We start from the raw sequence: 18,110 nt of genomic DNA on the forward strand, positions 1-18,110 counted from the left end.
GGAAATACACGCCACAGGAAAATACTTGCACCTTTACAGGATCAGTGTCGACTGTTATAACACAGGGTCGACAGCTAATTTTGATGAAAATGCACAGACACTTACAGAGGTTAAAAAGCATATGTGGCCTGTGACTGTTGATGGTTAAAACAAACTAATGGCATCATAAGAAACCATGCAGTGGTGTGTGTGTGTGTGTGTGTGTGTGTGTGTGTGTTTGTGTGTGTGTGTGTGTGTGTGTGTGTGTGTGTGTGTGTGTGTGTGTGTGTGTGTGTGTATGTGTGTAGGTGCGTGTGTGTGTGCGTGTGCGTGTGTGTGAGTGAGACAGTGAGAGAGGGCAGCACTTATGTCATTTCCAGGAATGAGAAGTTGTGCCTGTGAGGCTGATTTGTGCTGAATGTGGTTTGGCTCATGTTCAACTCAGTCAACACATTTCTCAACTCCCCTGGACATAATAACCCGATTTTATGAGGTTAATCGTTTTCTGGTAAATAAAAACCAGCAAATGATCTGCATAGATTGCAGCTTTGCGTCACAAACTCCCGTCACCACCTGACCCCACATCAGGGTCTACATGAACAACAAAATAACACATTCCTCCTCTTAAATATGAAAAGTTAAATTCTTTGGCAATGAAACAGTCATTTGCTTATTTAATTAAACTCAATCTTTTAACTATGACAGCCTTATGTACAATCCAGTATTGTAGTTTTCTGACTTCATGACTCCTGTTACGAACTTAAAAGAAATAAGGGCAAATTCAACGTAATGTTATCTTGAAATTGTGACCACAGTCGAAGCCGTTCAACAATGGTCATGTAGCCTTGCTTTAAGTCGAGTCAGACATTCTGACTGAGTTTATATAATTGTCTCTGCTTTGCCCACACTCAGGAAATACAACAGCTGTAACAGGCAAGTGAGACAGATATTCAAATGGCACCAGGTAGAGACATTTGGTTATGAAAACAGCGAGCTGAGGAGCAGAGTGGGCCGTGCGGTTTTGTTGTAAGTGTGCATCAAAATATTGTGTGACCTTTCAATTGAGACATTTTGCATGCAGTTTGCATTCCTTTAGCGTTTCAGACAGTGGGAGGGTGGGATGTGTCTTTCTACTGAGGTTGATGTTTGGTATTTACAGTCACCCACACATATTTTTTATTCTATGCAATGCTGTGAAATATGTCCAACATTTGAAACGTTACACACACACACACACACACACACACACACACAGTTCTTCTTGTGATCTTTGCCACACAGGTTGCCTGCCTAATTATTGGGGCAGGTTGCTTTGCTCTTCCACATAGCAGTCAGCTTCAATTCATGATTCTTTTAACTGGATTATCCCCAACCTGCAGCAGAAACATACAACCACAGACCCCTTTAACTTTGACTCCCACCTGTGTTCTCTGATACTGTACTAATGACCTGGACTGTGTTTTTCTCCTCACCCTGATGATTCGTATGGCATCATAAGAAACCATGCAGTGGTGTGTGTGTGTGTGTGTGTGTGTGTGTGTGTGTGTGTGTGTGTGTGTGTGTGTGTGTGTGTGCTGCATGTTGTCTGTGTCGGCCTGTCTCCTGGTTCTCATGCAGCTCTTTTCCTCGTCCTTTGGTAACACTCACCCCTGCTTTATTTTTCTGCCTGTTCTTTTCTGCATCAAACTACTGTGCTCCCTCTGAGGAAAGGTGTCGCCACCCTCTTTTCTGTCCCACCTGCTTTGTGCAGAGTAGAAAGAGATTTTCTTGTACTTTCTGTGTTTTAACCTGCAGTATGAGACAAGCCAGCAAAAGCCTTTATACTTTTTTTGTAGAAGAATGTGAAAAACACAAAGTTAACCTGTAAAGTAAGGCTATAATTACAGGCCCATCCTGTGATTATCTGCAGATAGATAGATAGATAGATAGATAGATAGATAGATAGATAGATAGATAGATAGATAGAATAGTAGTAGTAAGTAAATTACAATAGTAAGTAATATAACCGAATATAATGACTCACATACAATGAGAAAGGAGAATAGAATATATTAAAATAATTATATATTTGTCAATAGATTAGTATAGAATATAACTGAATATAATGGAATAAAACAAATATGCCTATGAAAATATATATGTGAGCACCTTTTAGTTTAGACTAGAGCAAAGCAGAAGAGAAAAGAATAAAATGTGGTTGACTCATTAAATTACAAAACAATCGAACTGACGATCACCAGTTGCTTCCTGTTTCTGTTTCTGTTGAAGCCGCGTGCGCAGCCGGGCTGTGGAGTGAGAGCGAGGCAGGCCGCGAGCAGCAGCCCGGCAGAGGGAAACATCACGTGGTGACACATCTCTACGACTGACGTCATCGTCCCCATCTCTAAGCAACCCCTCCATCAGCACACGCGTCACCGTGAGCCCGAGCCGCGCGGTTGCTCGGCAACCCGTGCCTTGCGCTCGGGTCCGGCCTTGCCTTGCACCCAGCTCGGAGCTCTGACGCGGGTGTGACGTTAATAAGGTGGGTATCAATTTGTTATGGTGGCGGAGGGAGGGAGGGAGGGAGCAGGAGGAGGTGGAGTTCCCCATGTGAGTGCCGAAGCCCTGTGCTCTGCATTCCGGCGGAGCGCACAGGCACACACCGGCCGCAGCGCAGTCCCGGGCCGAAAGACTTGTTGTATAAACTCCAAGTAAAGACGGAGGAAAAAGTTGCTCCGCGCGTGTTTTCTGTAGTTTCTCCACTCTGTTTGTGTAGTTAATACGTCGCTCTGGTCGTGGGATGGTTTACGTTTCCTCTAAGAGCTGTCTGAACTGTGAGAGAAAGTCGTTTATGTCCGCATTTTAAGGTAAGACGGCACTCCTCTCTCCATTAGACTCATATTTTACTGCCTCATATTTCTTGACGATTATTTTGTCTTTTTCTTTGCCAGGCCAAAGCTGTCTTTCGGTGTTAGTCTCACCTCTTTCACTTTCTATTTATTCAAAAACAGAGAGTATTTACATTTTGTTATTTTAATTATGGCGTAATTAGTGATTAAGCCTTATTAAAAACTGGATTATGTATTTGTAAACTTATAATAATATAAAATTTTTTAATACATTGCTGGAATGAAATTTTGGATTGTTCCTCACATGTTAGTAAACCTGTACTGTGTCCAGTACAGTTTTCACTCTGCTGCACTATAGATATAAGTATACTGACCTTCATATATACATACTGTATATATTTATTATGTATTATATATTTAAAGAATCTGCCGAGTAAATATAATACAGTATAATGTAAATATGGAAAGTATTTGTGTGAATATTGAGTTAAAAAAAAAAAAAAAAAAAGCAGTGGATGATAGAGCTGTGTTTGTCTCTGCAGGTACTAGCCTTAAACTGTCCAGACGGTGTAACTCCAGACTGTTGCTGCACCATGGTGATCATGACCGAGAACAGCCGGGGGGCTCAGTCCAGCCCTGCCCAGGGAAGGCCCCTGCAGGTCGGCTTCTACGAGATCATCCGCACCCTGGGGAAGGGCAACTTTGCGGTGGTGAAACTGGCCAAACATAAAGTTACCAAAACACAGGTCAGCAGCTCTCCTCCTAATTGTCTGACTGCTTGCAGTTTTGTGAAGATGCATAATCTCTGAAATTATCATTTTTATCCAATGAAACATTTGCCTTTGGTTTTCCAGGTGGCCATTAAGATCATTGACAAGACCCGACTGAATCCCTCCAACCTGGAGAAGATTTACAGAGAGGTGCAGATTATGAAGCTGCTAAACCACCCCCACATCATTAAACTCTACCAGGTGTGTATTATCCTTCATCTCTCTGCCGCGTTCCTGTTGAATGTGTTTGTATGGGCGCAGAATGGTGTGTGTGTAGCACTGTGTGTTATTCAGCCTGTATTACACCCTCACTGTGCAGCCTGGTCTGTGTGAGCTCCATGTGCAGGGAGCCAGTCTGAACGCATGCATGAATCTGGGAGTAAAATGCGACGGTGTGGAAAACGGGGACAAATATATGTCCCTAAATAACAATGTGGTGCTGCAGAGCATTGTGCCTCATTATTGTTGACATGCCGATGCAGCAGTGCCATTATGTGTGGCAAAAATACGGGGCGTTTGTTACCTAAGTGGTTTGTACTGGCTTGTGGCGAGCTGCTGACTCTCAGAGCGCACTGAATCATAAGTACAGCACAGCAGCATTAGTGCAATCCCTTTTGACCTCCCTCTATGTGCGTCTGCGTCTGTGTGTGTCTGTGCTGGACAGAGAGGGAATGAGAATAATCTTGCGTACCAGTCAGTGCTGGGAACAATGCATTTCTAAGATGTTTTCACTTGTGTAAAGGTTGAAGTGCAGAGATATGGAGGGCAGTCAGGAGAACAGTCAGGAGAGTCCTGTTAAAGACACGTCCACAGGTCTGAACCTTAAGCCCAATTAGCATCTGTTAAAGCCAAGTGCAATGTGTCTGCGCGTCACGTGAAGGCCACCTCACAAAGCGCTGCTTTACTCCTAATCAAATTGAAGACTTAGTGGAAAGAATCCGCTTTTTTACCCTCAGCTGGCCTTGCGAGCGCCGTGGCACGCGTCTGGCAACAAACACACACCCACGCAAACAAACTCACAATGCCCTTTCATTTTTTTCATTCTGGACTTTTTCTGCCTTTTGTTTAGCTCTGTATTGTTTTGCTACTTTTGAGGATTAGTTCATGTCCGGTTCTAAGCAGCTGAGCTGTGTTTACTGTGAAATAATGTCTCGAGTGCAGGAATAGGAGCATGGCATTATTCCTTGAAAACCCCAACAGCCATCATTCAGAGTAGAGCTGGGCGCTACTGACACAATCAAATATCAGTATAATTTATAGAAACAATAAGTCCATTAAGCTATCAACTGATTGTCAGAAAACTATTTTATCATTTAACACATTTTTCTAGTAAAAATGCCAAACACTCCCTTCTTACAGCTTCTCAGTTGTGAGGATTTGCGCTTGGTAAATTAAATTTCACTGTGTTTAGGACAGTTAGTCACACAAAACAGGCTATTACATAAATGTGATGGACATTTTTTCTCTATTTTGACAAAAAAATATAATTGGTCAATTAATCTATAATGAAAATAGTTCCAGTCCTAGTATGATGCTTGTTCAATACCTTCACATTGATAGTGTTACAATATTATTGATATATGTAATCGTGTTTTAATGCAGATTAATCAAAAGCAGTGATGTGATGTGGTGTGAGAGAAAAATCATTTTAATATATAGTAGCACAAGACTGACAGGGTTTACAGCCTTGTTAGAACAAACAGCTGTGGACATTTAGTGATAGTGATATTTAATGCTACACGTAGCAATATGCCTCAGTATGGTTTTTCGCAATATGATAATTGAGAGAAATTTGATGGACTGGATTATTGTCACCTCGTTCCTTTTAAAGGTGCTATCACAGCTCTGACGTCAAACATGGATGACCTCTGTCTGTATCCTGCATGTGATGTGTCCTTGTTCATTCTTCTGTGCCCTTGGGTTGTCTGAGGTGATAGTCAGATGGTTGGTACTCAATGATGGTAATCAGCCCTCTCACCACTGCAGCCCCGCTTCCCCTCTGTCCTGTACAAAGAGAGGATAGTGGCATAATAGCGTCAGTTTTCAAGGGGCTCTATATTAAAGGACCGTAGAAGCCTCTCCCTTTCTCTTTGTCTCGGCCTCTCTTTGACCTCGTATCAATCACATGCTCCTCTTATCCTCCTAAAACCCGCTCTCCCGCTGCTGATCTGCTATGCTGTGGAGACCAAATTTGATCAAACCCACAGATCTGTATTTTAGTGGTGCTCCTCAAGTTTCTAAAGACAAATATCAGTCAGGCTGAATTGTTGGAAATGTGTACAAACTGCTGCATCTAAAATATTTGATGCATTTGATGGAGAGATGCAGAAATGAAAACATGGAGTCTTGGGTTTGAATATATCTAAATAAAAGGAAAAATGTGCATGTTAAGGGGTTAATCTTGTTTCTGGGATGTTTGAGGGCCCTTGACGTTCAGTGCCCGTTCTTCAGAGCCGTGACGTCAGCTGCACCTCAAGGTGACAGAGCACCAGAGAGCTGCCCTATCTCACAGATAAAGACTATTCCCCCCTCGCAGGCATCTGTGTATTGAATCGTTCTTTGCTTGGTTTTCTAAAGGGACTGGTGGCTGAAAGGAGTTAAGCTCCCCAATTCACTGGAATTTAGTGGCATTTAATTCAAAGTTTGCCGGCAGCATTGTTCAGACACGGCTTTGTCATCTGACGAAAATTGCTTTGTTGTGCAACCTTTCTGCTCAACTGCCCTGTCCTCGAGGGCTCTCCTGGGAAATGTAAGCTTTCTGTAAGCTCCAGAAAAGGATTGGGAATTGCGTTTTTCCGGCCAGGCATTGAGTGATTGCACTTACGGTCTTTGATACACTAGGTGGGCCCCATGTGAACAGCCCATGTGAGTCTGTCTCTTTCCTAGAAATGAAGCAATAGGGGTGGCTTGAAACTGAACACTGGTGTCAGCCTCAGGGGAGACATGTCCAACCGTTTGATATTAACTTGCCTGTGTGTGAATGTTATGAATGTTTATGCCTTTAGGGTTTTTGTTTAGGTGTATGAAGGGGCTTTAAAGTATAAGTAAGGGTGATATGAACGTATAACAATCTTGACGATATGACAGAATATGAGCACAACTTGCTACAGATTTGAGCTGGTCTAGTTTGTGTGCTTACTTTAGAGCAGTTGAGCCCTCTGCTTACTCAACCAGGTGCTTCTGCTTGAGGTAGTGAATTAAGTTTGCTGTTACAGTCTTCTTGCACCTTTTGCATATTATTGTGGATTGTTGCTGATCTTTTGTGACCAAACCTCCTCCACACTGCTGAAGTCACCCCCCTGTCACTGTCACTGTTACTTTCACTTTGACTTGATGTCATGACGTCATTCAGTCAGAATATTGCCACGAATATGTTGATATCATTATGAATGATATGATATGACACACCCTCGTCATAAGTGCAGGCAGGAAGTCACTGACAGCTGGCTCATGTAACAGTGTTGGTATTTTATGTGCACGTGGAACAAGTTCATGGAGAAGTATGAGAAGGGGATTTCTGTGGTTAGGAACTGTCTCATGCCCAGAAACGCCTGGAGCGGGCTGCACTAACGGCTTTGTCAGAAAATGTCTTCCTTGTCATCACCAGCTGCCAATGACCCAGTTGTTTCAAGCTCTGTGGTTTTTCTCCCTCCCTTTCTCTTAGGTCATGGAGACCAAAGACATGCTGTACATTGTGACAGAGTATGCAAAGAATGGAGAGATGTTTGGTGAGTCCAGCTCTCTAGAATTTATTTATTTATTTTTTAATTGGAAAAAAAAATGTCGGCTAAACGTGTTGATTGTGACACTCTGATATATAGAACGGCACAAACATGTCTGTCTCAAATATGGAGCTGAACAGAAATATCCTCTCTCCCTCCAGACCACCTGACCTCAAATGGCCGTATGAGTGAAGATGAGGCACGAAAGAAGTTCTGGCAGATTCTTACAGCCGTGGACTACTGCCATCGACACCACATCGTTCACCGTGACCTAAAAACGGAGAACCTGTTGCTGGATGCCAATATGAATATCAAACTGGCTGGTAGGTCTGCCATAAACAGTTCACTGTTAGCATGGTTACTGGTTTGCTGGCAGGATGTGATACAGAGTGGTACTTCTATCAGAAATCACTCTTTGAAACTGATATCATCTGTTTGTGTCTCCTTGCTGTTTCTGTACTTCATTTTCGCCTGAAGAAAGTATTCACAGCTTTGGGATTCTTAAACCAGTCTAATTGAACCATTGTTGTGCTGTCTCTGTGCTAATTAAGTGTGAATAATTTAATCATTTTACCAAGGCTAATATAAACCAGACAAAATCACTTTAGCACACAAACAGACACTCGTGCGTAGATATATATTACAGCCAGACAAGACAAGTAGTCTTTTGTGTGAGAGAGAGATGAGATGTGTAATGTGGGCTTGATAAGATCTGGTCTGTGATGAGGATGAACTGCATAAGGCATTGTTGTTAAGGGAAGGCAATATATTTGCATTCCAGTGCCCTGAGCTCCTCACGCTGGAATGCAGAGAAAACAAACAAGCTTGAATAACAAAATTGTATCTCTGCTCGTGTCTTGCAGACTTTGGATTTGGAAACTTCTACAATGCAGGGGAGCCTCTGTCAACATGGTGTGGCAGTCCGCCTTATGCTGCCCCTGAAGTGTTTGAAGGGAAAGAGTATGAGGGGCCTCAGCTGGACATTTGGGTAAGCTTATACAAGGAAAATATGGACACAATTATTCACTCATTTTTTTCTTATGCTAATATTTGTGCTGTTTTCTTCACAGAGCCTTGGTGTGGTGCTTTATGTTCTTGTCTGCGGCTCTCTTCCATTTGATGGACCCAGTCTTCCTGCACTCAGACAGAGAGTCACTGAGGGACGATTCAGAATCCCTTTCTTCATGTCCCAAGGTACAATGAATTACTCGTAGTTACTAATTCAATCTAAATCCAAAGTGCTCAGCGTAGAAGACTCATTCCTCGCTTACGTCCTCCAGACTGTGAAAACCTGATTCGTAAGATGCTGGTAGTGGACCCAGCCAGGAGAATCAGCGTGGCCCAGATCAAGCAGCACCGCTGGATGCTGGAAGACCCAACAGCACCTCACCAAACCCTCAGCCATTCCCTGACAGAGTACAACTCAAACCTGGGGGACTACAGTGAACCTGTGCTGGGCATCATGAATACTCTGGGTATCGACCGCCAGAGGACCATCGAGGTGACTGACAACACAAAACAGTTTGGAGTTGTTGCACCTGTCAGATGTGAACAGGTTACATACAGCAAAAATACACAGTTTACAGTTTCCAGAGGTGGAGTTGTGAGTCAGCAAAATTTCAGGTTAAAGGGAGAAATAGTGTTTAAAAACAGTTGTTTCTCTGTCGCCTCCAAATAGATTATACAGGGGCAGCAAAGCCAAACACACAGTTATACCTGGCTTTCTTTCAGAGAAACAGAGAGGAAGAAAAGGAAAAGCTATACAGAGAGGAAGAGATGGATGTAAGCTGGCATTAAGAGGCACAGAAGGAAAACAATGCAGCAAACCCACTAATCTGCTGTCTGTCCTTTTCCTCAGTCTCTGCAGAGCAGCAGTTACAATCACTTCTCTGCTATCTACTACCTGCTGCTGGAGAGAGTGAGAGAGCATCGCGCCCAGCAGCTGAGCCGCCAGTGCGGAACCTGGACCCAGAGACCCAGGAGCACCTCCGACTCCTCCGGGCCAGAGGTGAGCACTCCAGCTGGGTGCACTGAGCTTGCAGTTGTAGTCCTGATCTAACCTGCAGCTTGTGCTTGAAGTCTAAAATGCTGTGTGCTTTCTGCTTGCTTTTAGGTGATTATGGAGTCCACAGACAGCTTTAGAACCACAGCATTTTCAATTCCAGCCAAAAGCGCTCCTCCAGTGTACTCGGACAAGGAGTACGACCAAGGTGGATTGTTCCAGGTAAGCACATTTTGATAAAACCTGACAGCATTCATCAGCTCAGAGGTTAGGGGACTACACCCGCCACCCTGATATGTATCTACTAATAGACCAGAGGCAAATACTGCTCTCCATGTGTCGTCTGTCAATCAGTGGCTAACAGCCCATCTCCTTCGTCTTTCAGCGTGTGGTGTTTCCAGTGGAGGCCAGCCTGAACAGGCTGCTCTGGAACCGCTCCATTTCACCCAACAGCCTGCTGGAGACGAGCATCAGCGAAGAGGTGCGGCCCAGGGACCTAGAGGAGGAGGAGGCAACGCAAACTCTCGGGCCTCTGCTCCCTCCCACCACCACTTCCCGCAGACACACTCTGGCTGAGGTGTCGGCCCGTTTCCACCAGTGCAACCCTCCATGTTAGTATGCCGTAAATGTAAAGTAGCACATCCGTGAATTGGCACTCTGTTAGACGTATATTTATTCCCTGTCCTGTTTCTGCAGGTATTGTGGTCAGTCCCTCAGATGGTGCCTCTTCTGATAGCTGTCTGAAGTCCTCATCTAGTCCAGCCCCCAGTTTGCAGGCTGCTATGGGTGAGATGTCAACACTTCTGGCCTCGGGGGCTGAAGGTGGAGCTCTGCTGCCCACTGGAGCTCCCCTAGCCCTCTCCTCCCACCTCCTGCCCCAGGCCCAGGGCAGCCTGCCTGCTGCCAGCTTCCAGGAGGGTCGCAGAGCCTCTGACACCTCCCTTACTCAAGGTACAGGGGCTTGACCTTGAAATCAAGTGTCCACTCTGGTTATCATTTTTCTCATGTCTGATGTGTCACATTATGGGATCAAAGGAGTATTGTGTAACACTTTCCCATGCCTTTCCACAGGCCTGAAAGCTTTCCGCCAGCAGCTGAGGAAAAACACACGCACTAAAGGGCTTCTGGGATTAAATAAGATCAAGGGTCTAACAAGGCAGGTTGTTCCTCCACCCTCTTGTAACCGTGGCAGCAGAGGGTCACTGGGTCCAGCTCTTTCTGAGCACCGCAGCATGCTGGAGGAGGTGCTGCACCAGCAAAGGTGAGCCACACTATTACTGAAAGCGCACTGTTAGTAATGACCACATATTAAATCATGTAGATCAGGAGATTTCACAGAGTTTGTTGGATTGTTGGATTTTGTCTGAGAGGGCCGCAGTGTCAGAGTCTTGTCTTCTGTCTCTGTCTTCCAGGATGCTGCAGATCCAGCACCAATCCCAGCCTCAGGTCCAAGCCCCTCAGACAGGACCTACCCAGAATACCCTGCTTTTTCTGTCCCAGCAGCAGTCACCCTCTCCTCCGCCTACTACCGTGTTTGCTTCCTCCTCCATCTTTGACACCCCCACCACCTCTGCCCTGCCTCCTCAGCAAGCTTCAGTGGGTCTACAGCACGGCCCCTGGCAACAAACCCTCGAGACTTCCTCTTCTGGCTGCTCCTCATCCACCTCATCCTGCTACTCCTCTACTCTGTCCCCTGTGGCCTCTGCTGCTTACCTTCTGGAAGCTCGTCTGCACATCAGCCAGCAAACCCACCCTTACCCCCACACCAGCCTCCAACAGCAGCCCCAGTCTGCAGCACAGGGCACCTTCCCCATCATGTCCAAACCAGTGGTGTGGAGCATGGGCTCGGCCTCCAGTGCAGACCCTGACGTGCAGGAGTTGGGTCTGGCTGCACAGCAGCAGCTCAGTAGCTGTGTGATGGTGAAGTAATACATCAGCCATTGAGACCAGCGATTGTTCTCTCCATGGAAGATGCTCGCAGCAAAAATACTGGCTACGAGCTGAGAAGAAAAGAGAGTAGATGTGGGGAGAAAGAACAAAAAGCAGATGCAAGCAACTCATTTACACCTTTTAATCAACAACATGCAGAACACATGTGAGACTGTGTTCACACGTGTGTGTGTTGTGTTTGCTTTCAATATCATATAAGCTAAAGACGAAGCAATAACCAAACTCTGGACAAGGTGTTAGACCCGTATCAGACAGCCAGAGAAGCAATAACAGACTGAAAGACTCTCATCCAGCTCCCCGATGTACTCATTGGATGAAATGAGAGCTGACATTAGCAATTATGTCTCACGTGTTGTTTTGAATACAGGAATGTCCTTCCTCATATTTTTTTTAGTCACTTTTTGTGTCATTTCCTGTTCTTGATATTTTTCACTTGACTGGACAGAAGACCAAAATTCTTTCTTTGTTTTTCATTTCTCCCACTTTGTTCGCCTTTCTGAAGAGACGTTTCTCTGTAGCAGTGCAATGGACATGCAGCATAGTGCCCTAAGCTTACAAACGTTCACTGAAGGAACTGATTTGTATTTAAACTGTGATATTTTTTTCTGTGCAAGATTATTATAGCTACGCAAATGCTGCTTTTACCTCAAGCTGCAAAAAGACTGCTACATCCTCATCAGCCAAAACTGAGGGAAGATAGTGTCTCGCTGATAGAGCAAAGCACAACAGGTACATCAGTCAGCTTGGTAGCACCTTACAGATGTGGGTACATCGATCCGTATTCCCTTCGTGTGATAAGCACCTTCTTGTTAGTGCTTTTACTACCTCCTCAGGCAAGAGACAGAAAAACATCAATCCCAGAATGTCAAAGGAATGACGATTTTCACATGGACAGAACAAAGACTGTGGGAACAGTGCAATATTTCACATTGAAATACAAAGGAAAGATGAGGCTCCGCATAGGATGATCAAAATGTACATGCATATTTGCCTGAGGTCTTTTTTTTTTTGTTATTACTTTTAATTTTGTTTGTTTGCTGTGCTAGCTAGCTGACTAGAACAGGTACTAGTTATGTAACATAATAAGATCATACTGTAGAGAAACTGAGAAAAAGACTCATTTCAAAATGCTGTTTCTTCACACAGCATGCTTGTAGTTCTTTAGCTGAAGAAGGCAAGAAGGAAGAATTTGGGTTTTACCAAAGAGTGAACAGCACAAGAGACGGGTGATCTACCACAAATACACTACTGACTTTTCACTTTGAATGCTGTCTCAAAATGTAGCATGGTGGTTAGCTTGCATTTCCACATGATCTCCTTAGCTTCTGCTGTGAGAAAACTCCTGCTGCCACCAAATCCTAATGCTACACGTGTTGTTAATATCTACTATCAGGACCATGGTGGTATTCATTTTTGTACTTTTTTAGAAAAGAAGAAGAAAAAAGAAAACAAAAAAAGATCAGAAACTAGCAATACCATGTTGTGCTGGAAGTTGAACTTTCTTCAGTTGTCCATAAGTGGCTAGAAATAAGTAGAAATGACCTGCAACAAGCTGATGTATTTCTGCAGTCTCTTCAGATGACTAATTAGAAAGCTGCAAGAGATGTGTGATATTGTAACCTTAGCTAGTTCTCTCATATCTGTGAAGCATCTTGTAGAAGAGCAGTGTTTTTCCAAACCAAATTCTGCGTTGGAAACATGCAGTGTTAATATTTCTATCCAATAATTTTTGGTTGACTGCACTCACTACCAACACTTGTGCCTTTATCTGAACAAACCCATGATCAGAGGTCTCCACGTCTGATCGCTACACTGAAGAAAGAAAGATGAATGGCTCAGTTACTGGCCCCTTTGATATCCTCTCTGACCTCTCTGCTCTGAATCTGACCTTTGAACTTGCTTTGGAACCAGAAGCAAAAACTGCACTTTATTCATATTTCTTATTAGTGACTGTTTTTTTGTTTCTCATGATGGAAAACTTCACAAAACTATTGAAACACTAAGACTATTGATGCAAATCTGTAAGAGGACCCCTTTTTGATAAACTTTGGATAATAAGAAGTATTTCATTTTCATTTATTTTTTCCTGATTTGTTACTTGACTGTGTGAGCATGTGCATGTCCGTGTGTGTGTGTGTGTGTGTGTGTGTGTGTGTGTGTGTGGAAGGAGGAAGAGAAAGAGAAAGGAGAGAGAATGTAAGTTCAAGAAAGATTGTTTATTTATGTGGCTATTTATTGAAATAAAGTTCACTTCCTAAACTTTCGGCTGTTTGAATTTTTTACATTTTGACACGTTTACTGTAGACTTTACTTGACTTAACAGCTCTTTTAAAACTTTTCACATGCAGTTTGGTTCATGCTTACAGTTATGAATAATAACAAAGCATTATGGAAGAAGCAAAGGATGAGCCTCTGTGCTCATGCCGTCCTCACATTGGGATGGATGGTAGAAATTGAAAAGATAGGCATGTTAATCACAAAGGTTGTGTGATTGTTTGTGTGAGGAAAAAATTACTGTCCACTGACAATATAACACAAAATATATATCTTAAAATTAGCTTCAGTTACACTAGCTAACAGTCTTTGGTGTGTACAAAATGTCATTTTTTTCTAAGTACATTTTAGATTTTTATGTGTTAAAAACTTGCAGCACTCACCTACACACCAGGCAAATATGTTCTTTTTACATTTTAATACTGATATTACACATGTTTGTATCCAAAGTTTGGATTTCAAATTTCTATCATGTATATACCTTTTTCTGATTCTTATTTTTACTCTCATGCTCTTATGTTTTTCGCCTTTTATCGCAGCCTTCTGCATTTCACTGCAAGCATTGAACAAGCATGTGACCAAAAAACCTGTGAATCTAATGATTCAAGAAACATGAGTTCAGTCAATAGTATGTCTATAATAGTGATTAGGAATTAAAAATTGTCAGTGTTACTGGTAATCATCAGTGACAATGAGGACTGCTGGTAATAATGCCACAAACTTCATCATGCATTCCTAAATGCTGATTTATTTAACATATAATCATGTGACAGCTGTTTGGTTAAGTTACAGGGTTGAATTATTTTCTCCAGATTTTATACTGCATATAAAAAATGGCCAGTCTTAAAGAAAGTCTGAAAACAGATGATAGAGGAGCAGAAAATACTGCCACTGACTGCCAGTATTTTGCTGAACAAAACACTGCTCATTCCACCTCATCCTCTTTCACTAACTGATGACAAGGCAGACTGATGATGCACTGGCACCCTGTGATAATACTGTGATGCACAGAGATGATGCATTGGGCCCCGATTACCCTCCTGCTGGCCGGTTATTCATAATACTGAGAACGGACAGGTGTCTGACGTCTGACAGGAAAGGCTACGTGGGAGTCAAGTGACGCAACGGCAAGATGAGAAGCCAAACTATCCGTGAGCCAAGTGAACTCAGCTGCTCGCTGCCTGCTCATTATCTGCAGCTAGATGAGAGAAAGAGGTGAATCTCCATTCAAACTCCTGCAGGACTGAACAGACTTACAAATGTGTTGTTCTACTGCTCAGCACGTGTACAGATTTAGACTGTGAGGGCCCACTTCACTGACGTACACACACACTCACACACACACACACACACACACACACACTTGCACTAACCTTAACCTTAAATCTTCACCCTAAATACTCAGATTTACGTTATGGTGAGTTGTGTTTTGTCCCCACGGATTGACTGTATAAACAGATTTAGGTCCCTACAACATGAGTAATACAACACTCACACACACGCACGTGTGCACACACACATATATATGTAACATATGGCTTGGCATTTGGCATATGACCCTCAGGGAGATGCTCGTGAGGGTTTTGTGGGAAAGGAACGCTGTGCAGGTGTGACCTCATATAAACCAACAAGCTTTTTGTTGCACACAACACTGTGTGACCATCTATATATATATATATATATATATACACACACACACACACACACACACACACACACATGCACACACATAGATATATCTTTATTTCTTTATAAATATCCAACACTTGAGCATTTCATAAACTACCATGCACTCTAAACCATGGTCACAAACACAATGAATAATATCCTCTTTAGCTTTGTGAACAAGATTGAATTATTTCAAAGCCTTTTTGTGATCTAAGATCTAAGAGCACTGCAGAGAAATATAATATAAAAAAAAATCTAGCAGTTGTTTCTACATATCAAATGCAGAAAGATTTGTTTTAAGATAGAAGTAGAATTTTGCCTCAATTTTATTACTGATTAATAGCTGGAAAATTCGATCTGAGTCAATAAAAACACCTGAATTTCTTCACCTCAGTGTCTCCTTTCAATTCTGTTAACTGACAACTGCCTCTTTCATAATGCGACATCCTTACTGGAAGACAAATTTTAGGCCTAAGACACATGTGTCGGATACACAGGTTTTAAGGTATGGATGAGGCTAATATTTTCACTGTATTTAATTAGGTGTCCTACAGTTAAAATGAAAATGAATATTGTGCTTGTGCAAGATAATAATAGTCACAAACACTGAGGAGTAGTGGACCTACATTAGAGCCTTGTGGAACTCCACAAAGAACATTTATTCTCATCAGGAATTCGAGGCTTTGAGATGGAGGATCGAAACCAATTCAGAACTTCAGAATAACTGAGATACGCCTTTGTAATGCATATCAGTGCTGTGTTGTGGCTGTCAGACGCTGCAGTTAAATCTAAACACACACCGACTCCTGAAGTGCTGACAGCACTTGGAAAATTTGGCAGACAGTTGTTTCCTATGTAATCACATTGCAAAGATGATCCCACAGTACTTCCTGCCTTCTTGAACTATCCTTGGACAAGTCAGTGTTTTCTATCTGTTGAGTGCTCCAGATCCATCCCTGCGACAGACATATAACGGTGATCCAGTTTATGACTGTGGTGTTTGTTGTGTATCTGTGCATGTAAATTGAACTGAAGGGTTGGGATAGTTCTGTCTGGGTCATCCAGTGCAAAGAAAACACAGGACTCAGTGTGGACAGAACAGGTCGTCCCTGAGCTCCCAGTGCTGCACAACTCTCTGCATGCATGAACAGAACAGAAGCAGAGGAAAGGTAAATAAGACGAGGAGATGTACGTTTGTGAGGAGTATTCAGAGTCTTTACTTACATAAAAACAGCAATACAACAAAAAATGAGCAGGAAAATGTTAAAATGTTATTCTATATTTTTCATGAAGTCAATTAAGTGTATGAAAAGTGTTGGAATAAAAGGATAATTCTGGTGTTATTCTGTACCCTTTTAATCCACTACACCTGTCTGACATCTTCAGTTACTAATTACTTTTCACATTACAATTTTTTATACTTTTCCTGACCTGTGAAAACCATGGATCTTTAAATGTGTTGATTATGACTTTTTTAGATAAACTGAAGGACGAAATGTTCCTTTATGGGTTGAGAAATTTCTCAAACCTTCTTGGATTAGCTCAAAAATACATGGTCACAAAGCTGAAAACAGGCTGACGATAAGATACGAGGTTCTCACAGGACAGCCAGCAACAAATACAGGATGATCTTATTGCTGTTGACTAAACTACCAAACAGTGTATAAAGCAGTTGAATCTAGCACGTCTTCAATCATCTACTCCAATAAAATACACATACATTAATGAAGCAGTAATCCATAAACATCAGGGACCATTTTACTGCACAATGAGTACTTTTACTTTTGATCCTTAAGTAGTTTTTAGTTTTGTTTTAAGTAAGGTTGTCGATGCAGGAATTTGACTCCTGTCACTCAAACAGGGGTATTGTCACCTGCAGATGAATACATATTTGATCTATTATGAGTATTCACAGAAGTAGCTCAGTGTTTTGGGACTGAGTCAATATAAAGTGCAGCACCCATGTTCAGCGTAATGAAGGGACATGTCACCCAGTTTTTGGGCTGTTTTGTGACAACAATGGATCTCTGTGGCATGGAGGAATAAGAAATACCTGGCTTTGTCTACACAGACAAAACTTGTTAGGATCAGTTGGTGGTTGGTTGAGTGCTCTTCATGGTATTTGTTTACGGTATGAAAAATTTACAATATTGTCATCCTTGTCCTTAAAGTGCAGTACTTGTATCTGTATTTCAGAACTGAGAGTAAAATGAAACTTGCAAAGCATTTTAGGTTATGGATGGGACTATTACACACTTATGTGTGAAGAGCACTTGCACCTAACCTGTCTCACCCTCTACTCTCCCTCCCACACGCACTCCTTCTGACTCTCTCTCTCTCTCTCTCTCTCTCTCTCACACACACACACACACACACACACACACACACACACACACACACACACACAAAGTGAAAAGAATCCAAGTTTCTGCTCAGAGGCCGCTCACCATAAAACATTCAGAGAGTTTTGAATAAGTAACTCACTTATCAGAAGTGAAAGTGCATTCAGCAAAGAGGTTTCCAGAATCTCTCTGTGTGGACAGAAGCAGAAGAGACAGAAGATTAGGGAGGGGGAAGCAGAAGCTGGAGAGAAAAGTGTAACAGCAAGGGATGAGAGAGGAACTTTATGTCTGATGACGGAGGGAAACTCAGACTCATAAGGTCAATGATACTGTGTCAGCCACGGGAACTGTTGCATAAGAACCTATGAAGTGGCACAGTTACTGTACAAAAAACCCCACTGGCCTGAATATGATGTAAAGCACATAAAAACACACCCAGAAGGCGACTTGAAGGGGCTTTTGGATCTGTCTCCACGCTGTGAGATTAAGACCCTCTCAAATGTGTGTACGTGAGTGAGAAAGTGTACACATGCGTCACTGCCAATAATCAAGCTCTCTGGTAGGACAAGCATGAA

General features: G+C 42.7%; 1 protein-coding gene across 1 annotated transcript; it reads left to right on the forward strand.

Annotated features, from left to right (window-relative positions):
• The first annotated feature begins 2,594 nt into the window (after positions 1-2,594).
• Positions 2,595-12,678, forward strand: sik1 (salt-inducible kinase 1). The gene is made up of 14 exons (XM_076747159.1): positions 2,595-2,825; positions 3,350-3,553; positions 3,662-3,778; positions 7,242-7,305; positions 7,461-7,622; positions 8,163-8,287; positions 8,370-8,493; positions 8,580-8,800; positions 9,158-9,307; positions 9,413-9,523; positions 9,687-9,912; positions 9,998-10,252; positions 10,373-10,562; positions 10,714-12,678. Exons 2-14 carry the CDS (start codon positions 3,401-3,403, stop codon positions 11,228-11,230), a joined length of 2,415 nt encoding a protein of 804 aa, XP_076603274.1. The 5' UTR covers positions 2,595-2,825; positions 3,350-3,400; the 3' UTR covers positions 11,231-12,678.
• The last annotated feature ends 5,432 nt before the right edge of the window (positions 12,679-18,110 follow it).

This window comes from Chaetodon auriga, chromosome 13 (genome assembly GCF_051107435.1).
Source record: "Chaetodon auriga isolate fChaAug3 chromosome 13, fChaAug3.hap1, whole genome shotgun sequence".
Lineage (NCBI taxonomy): Eukaryota > Metazoa > Chordata > Actinopteri > Chaetodontiformes > Chaetodontidae > Chaetodon > Chaetodon auriga.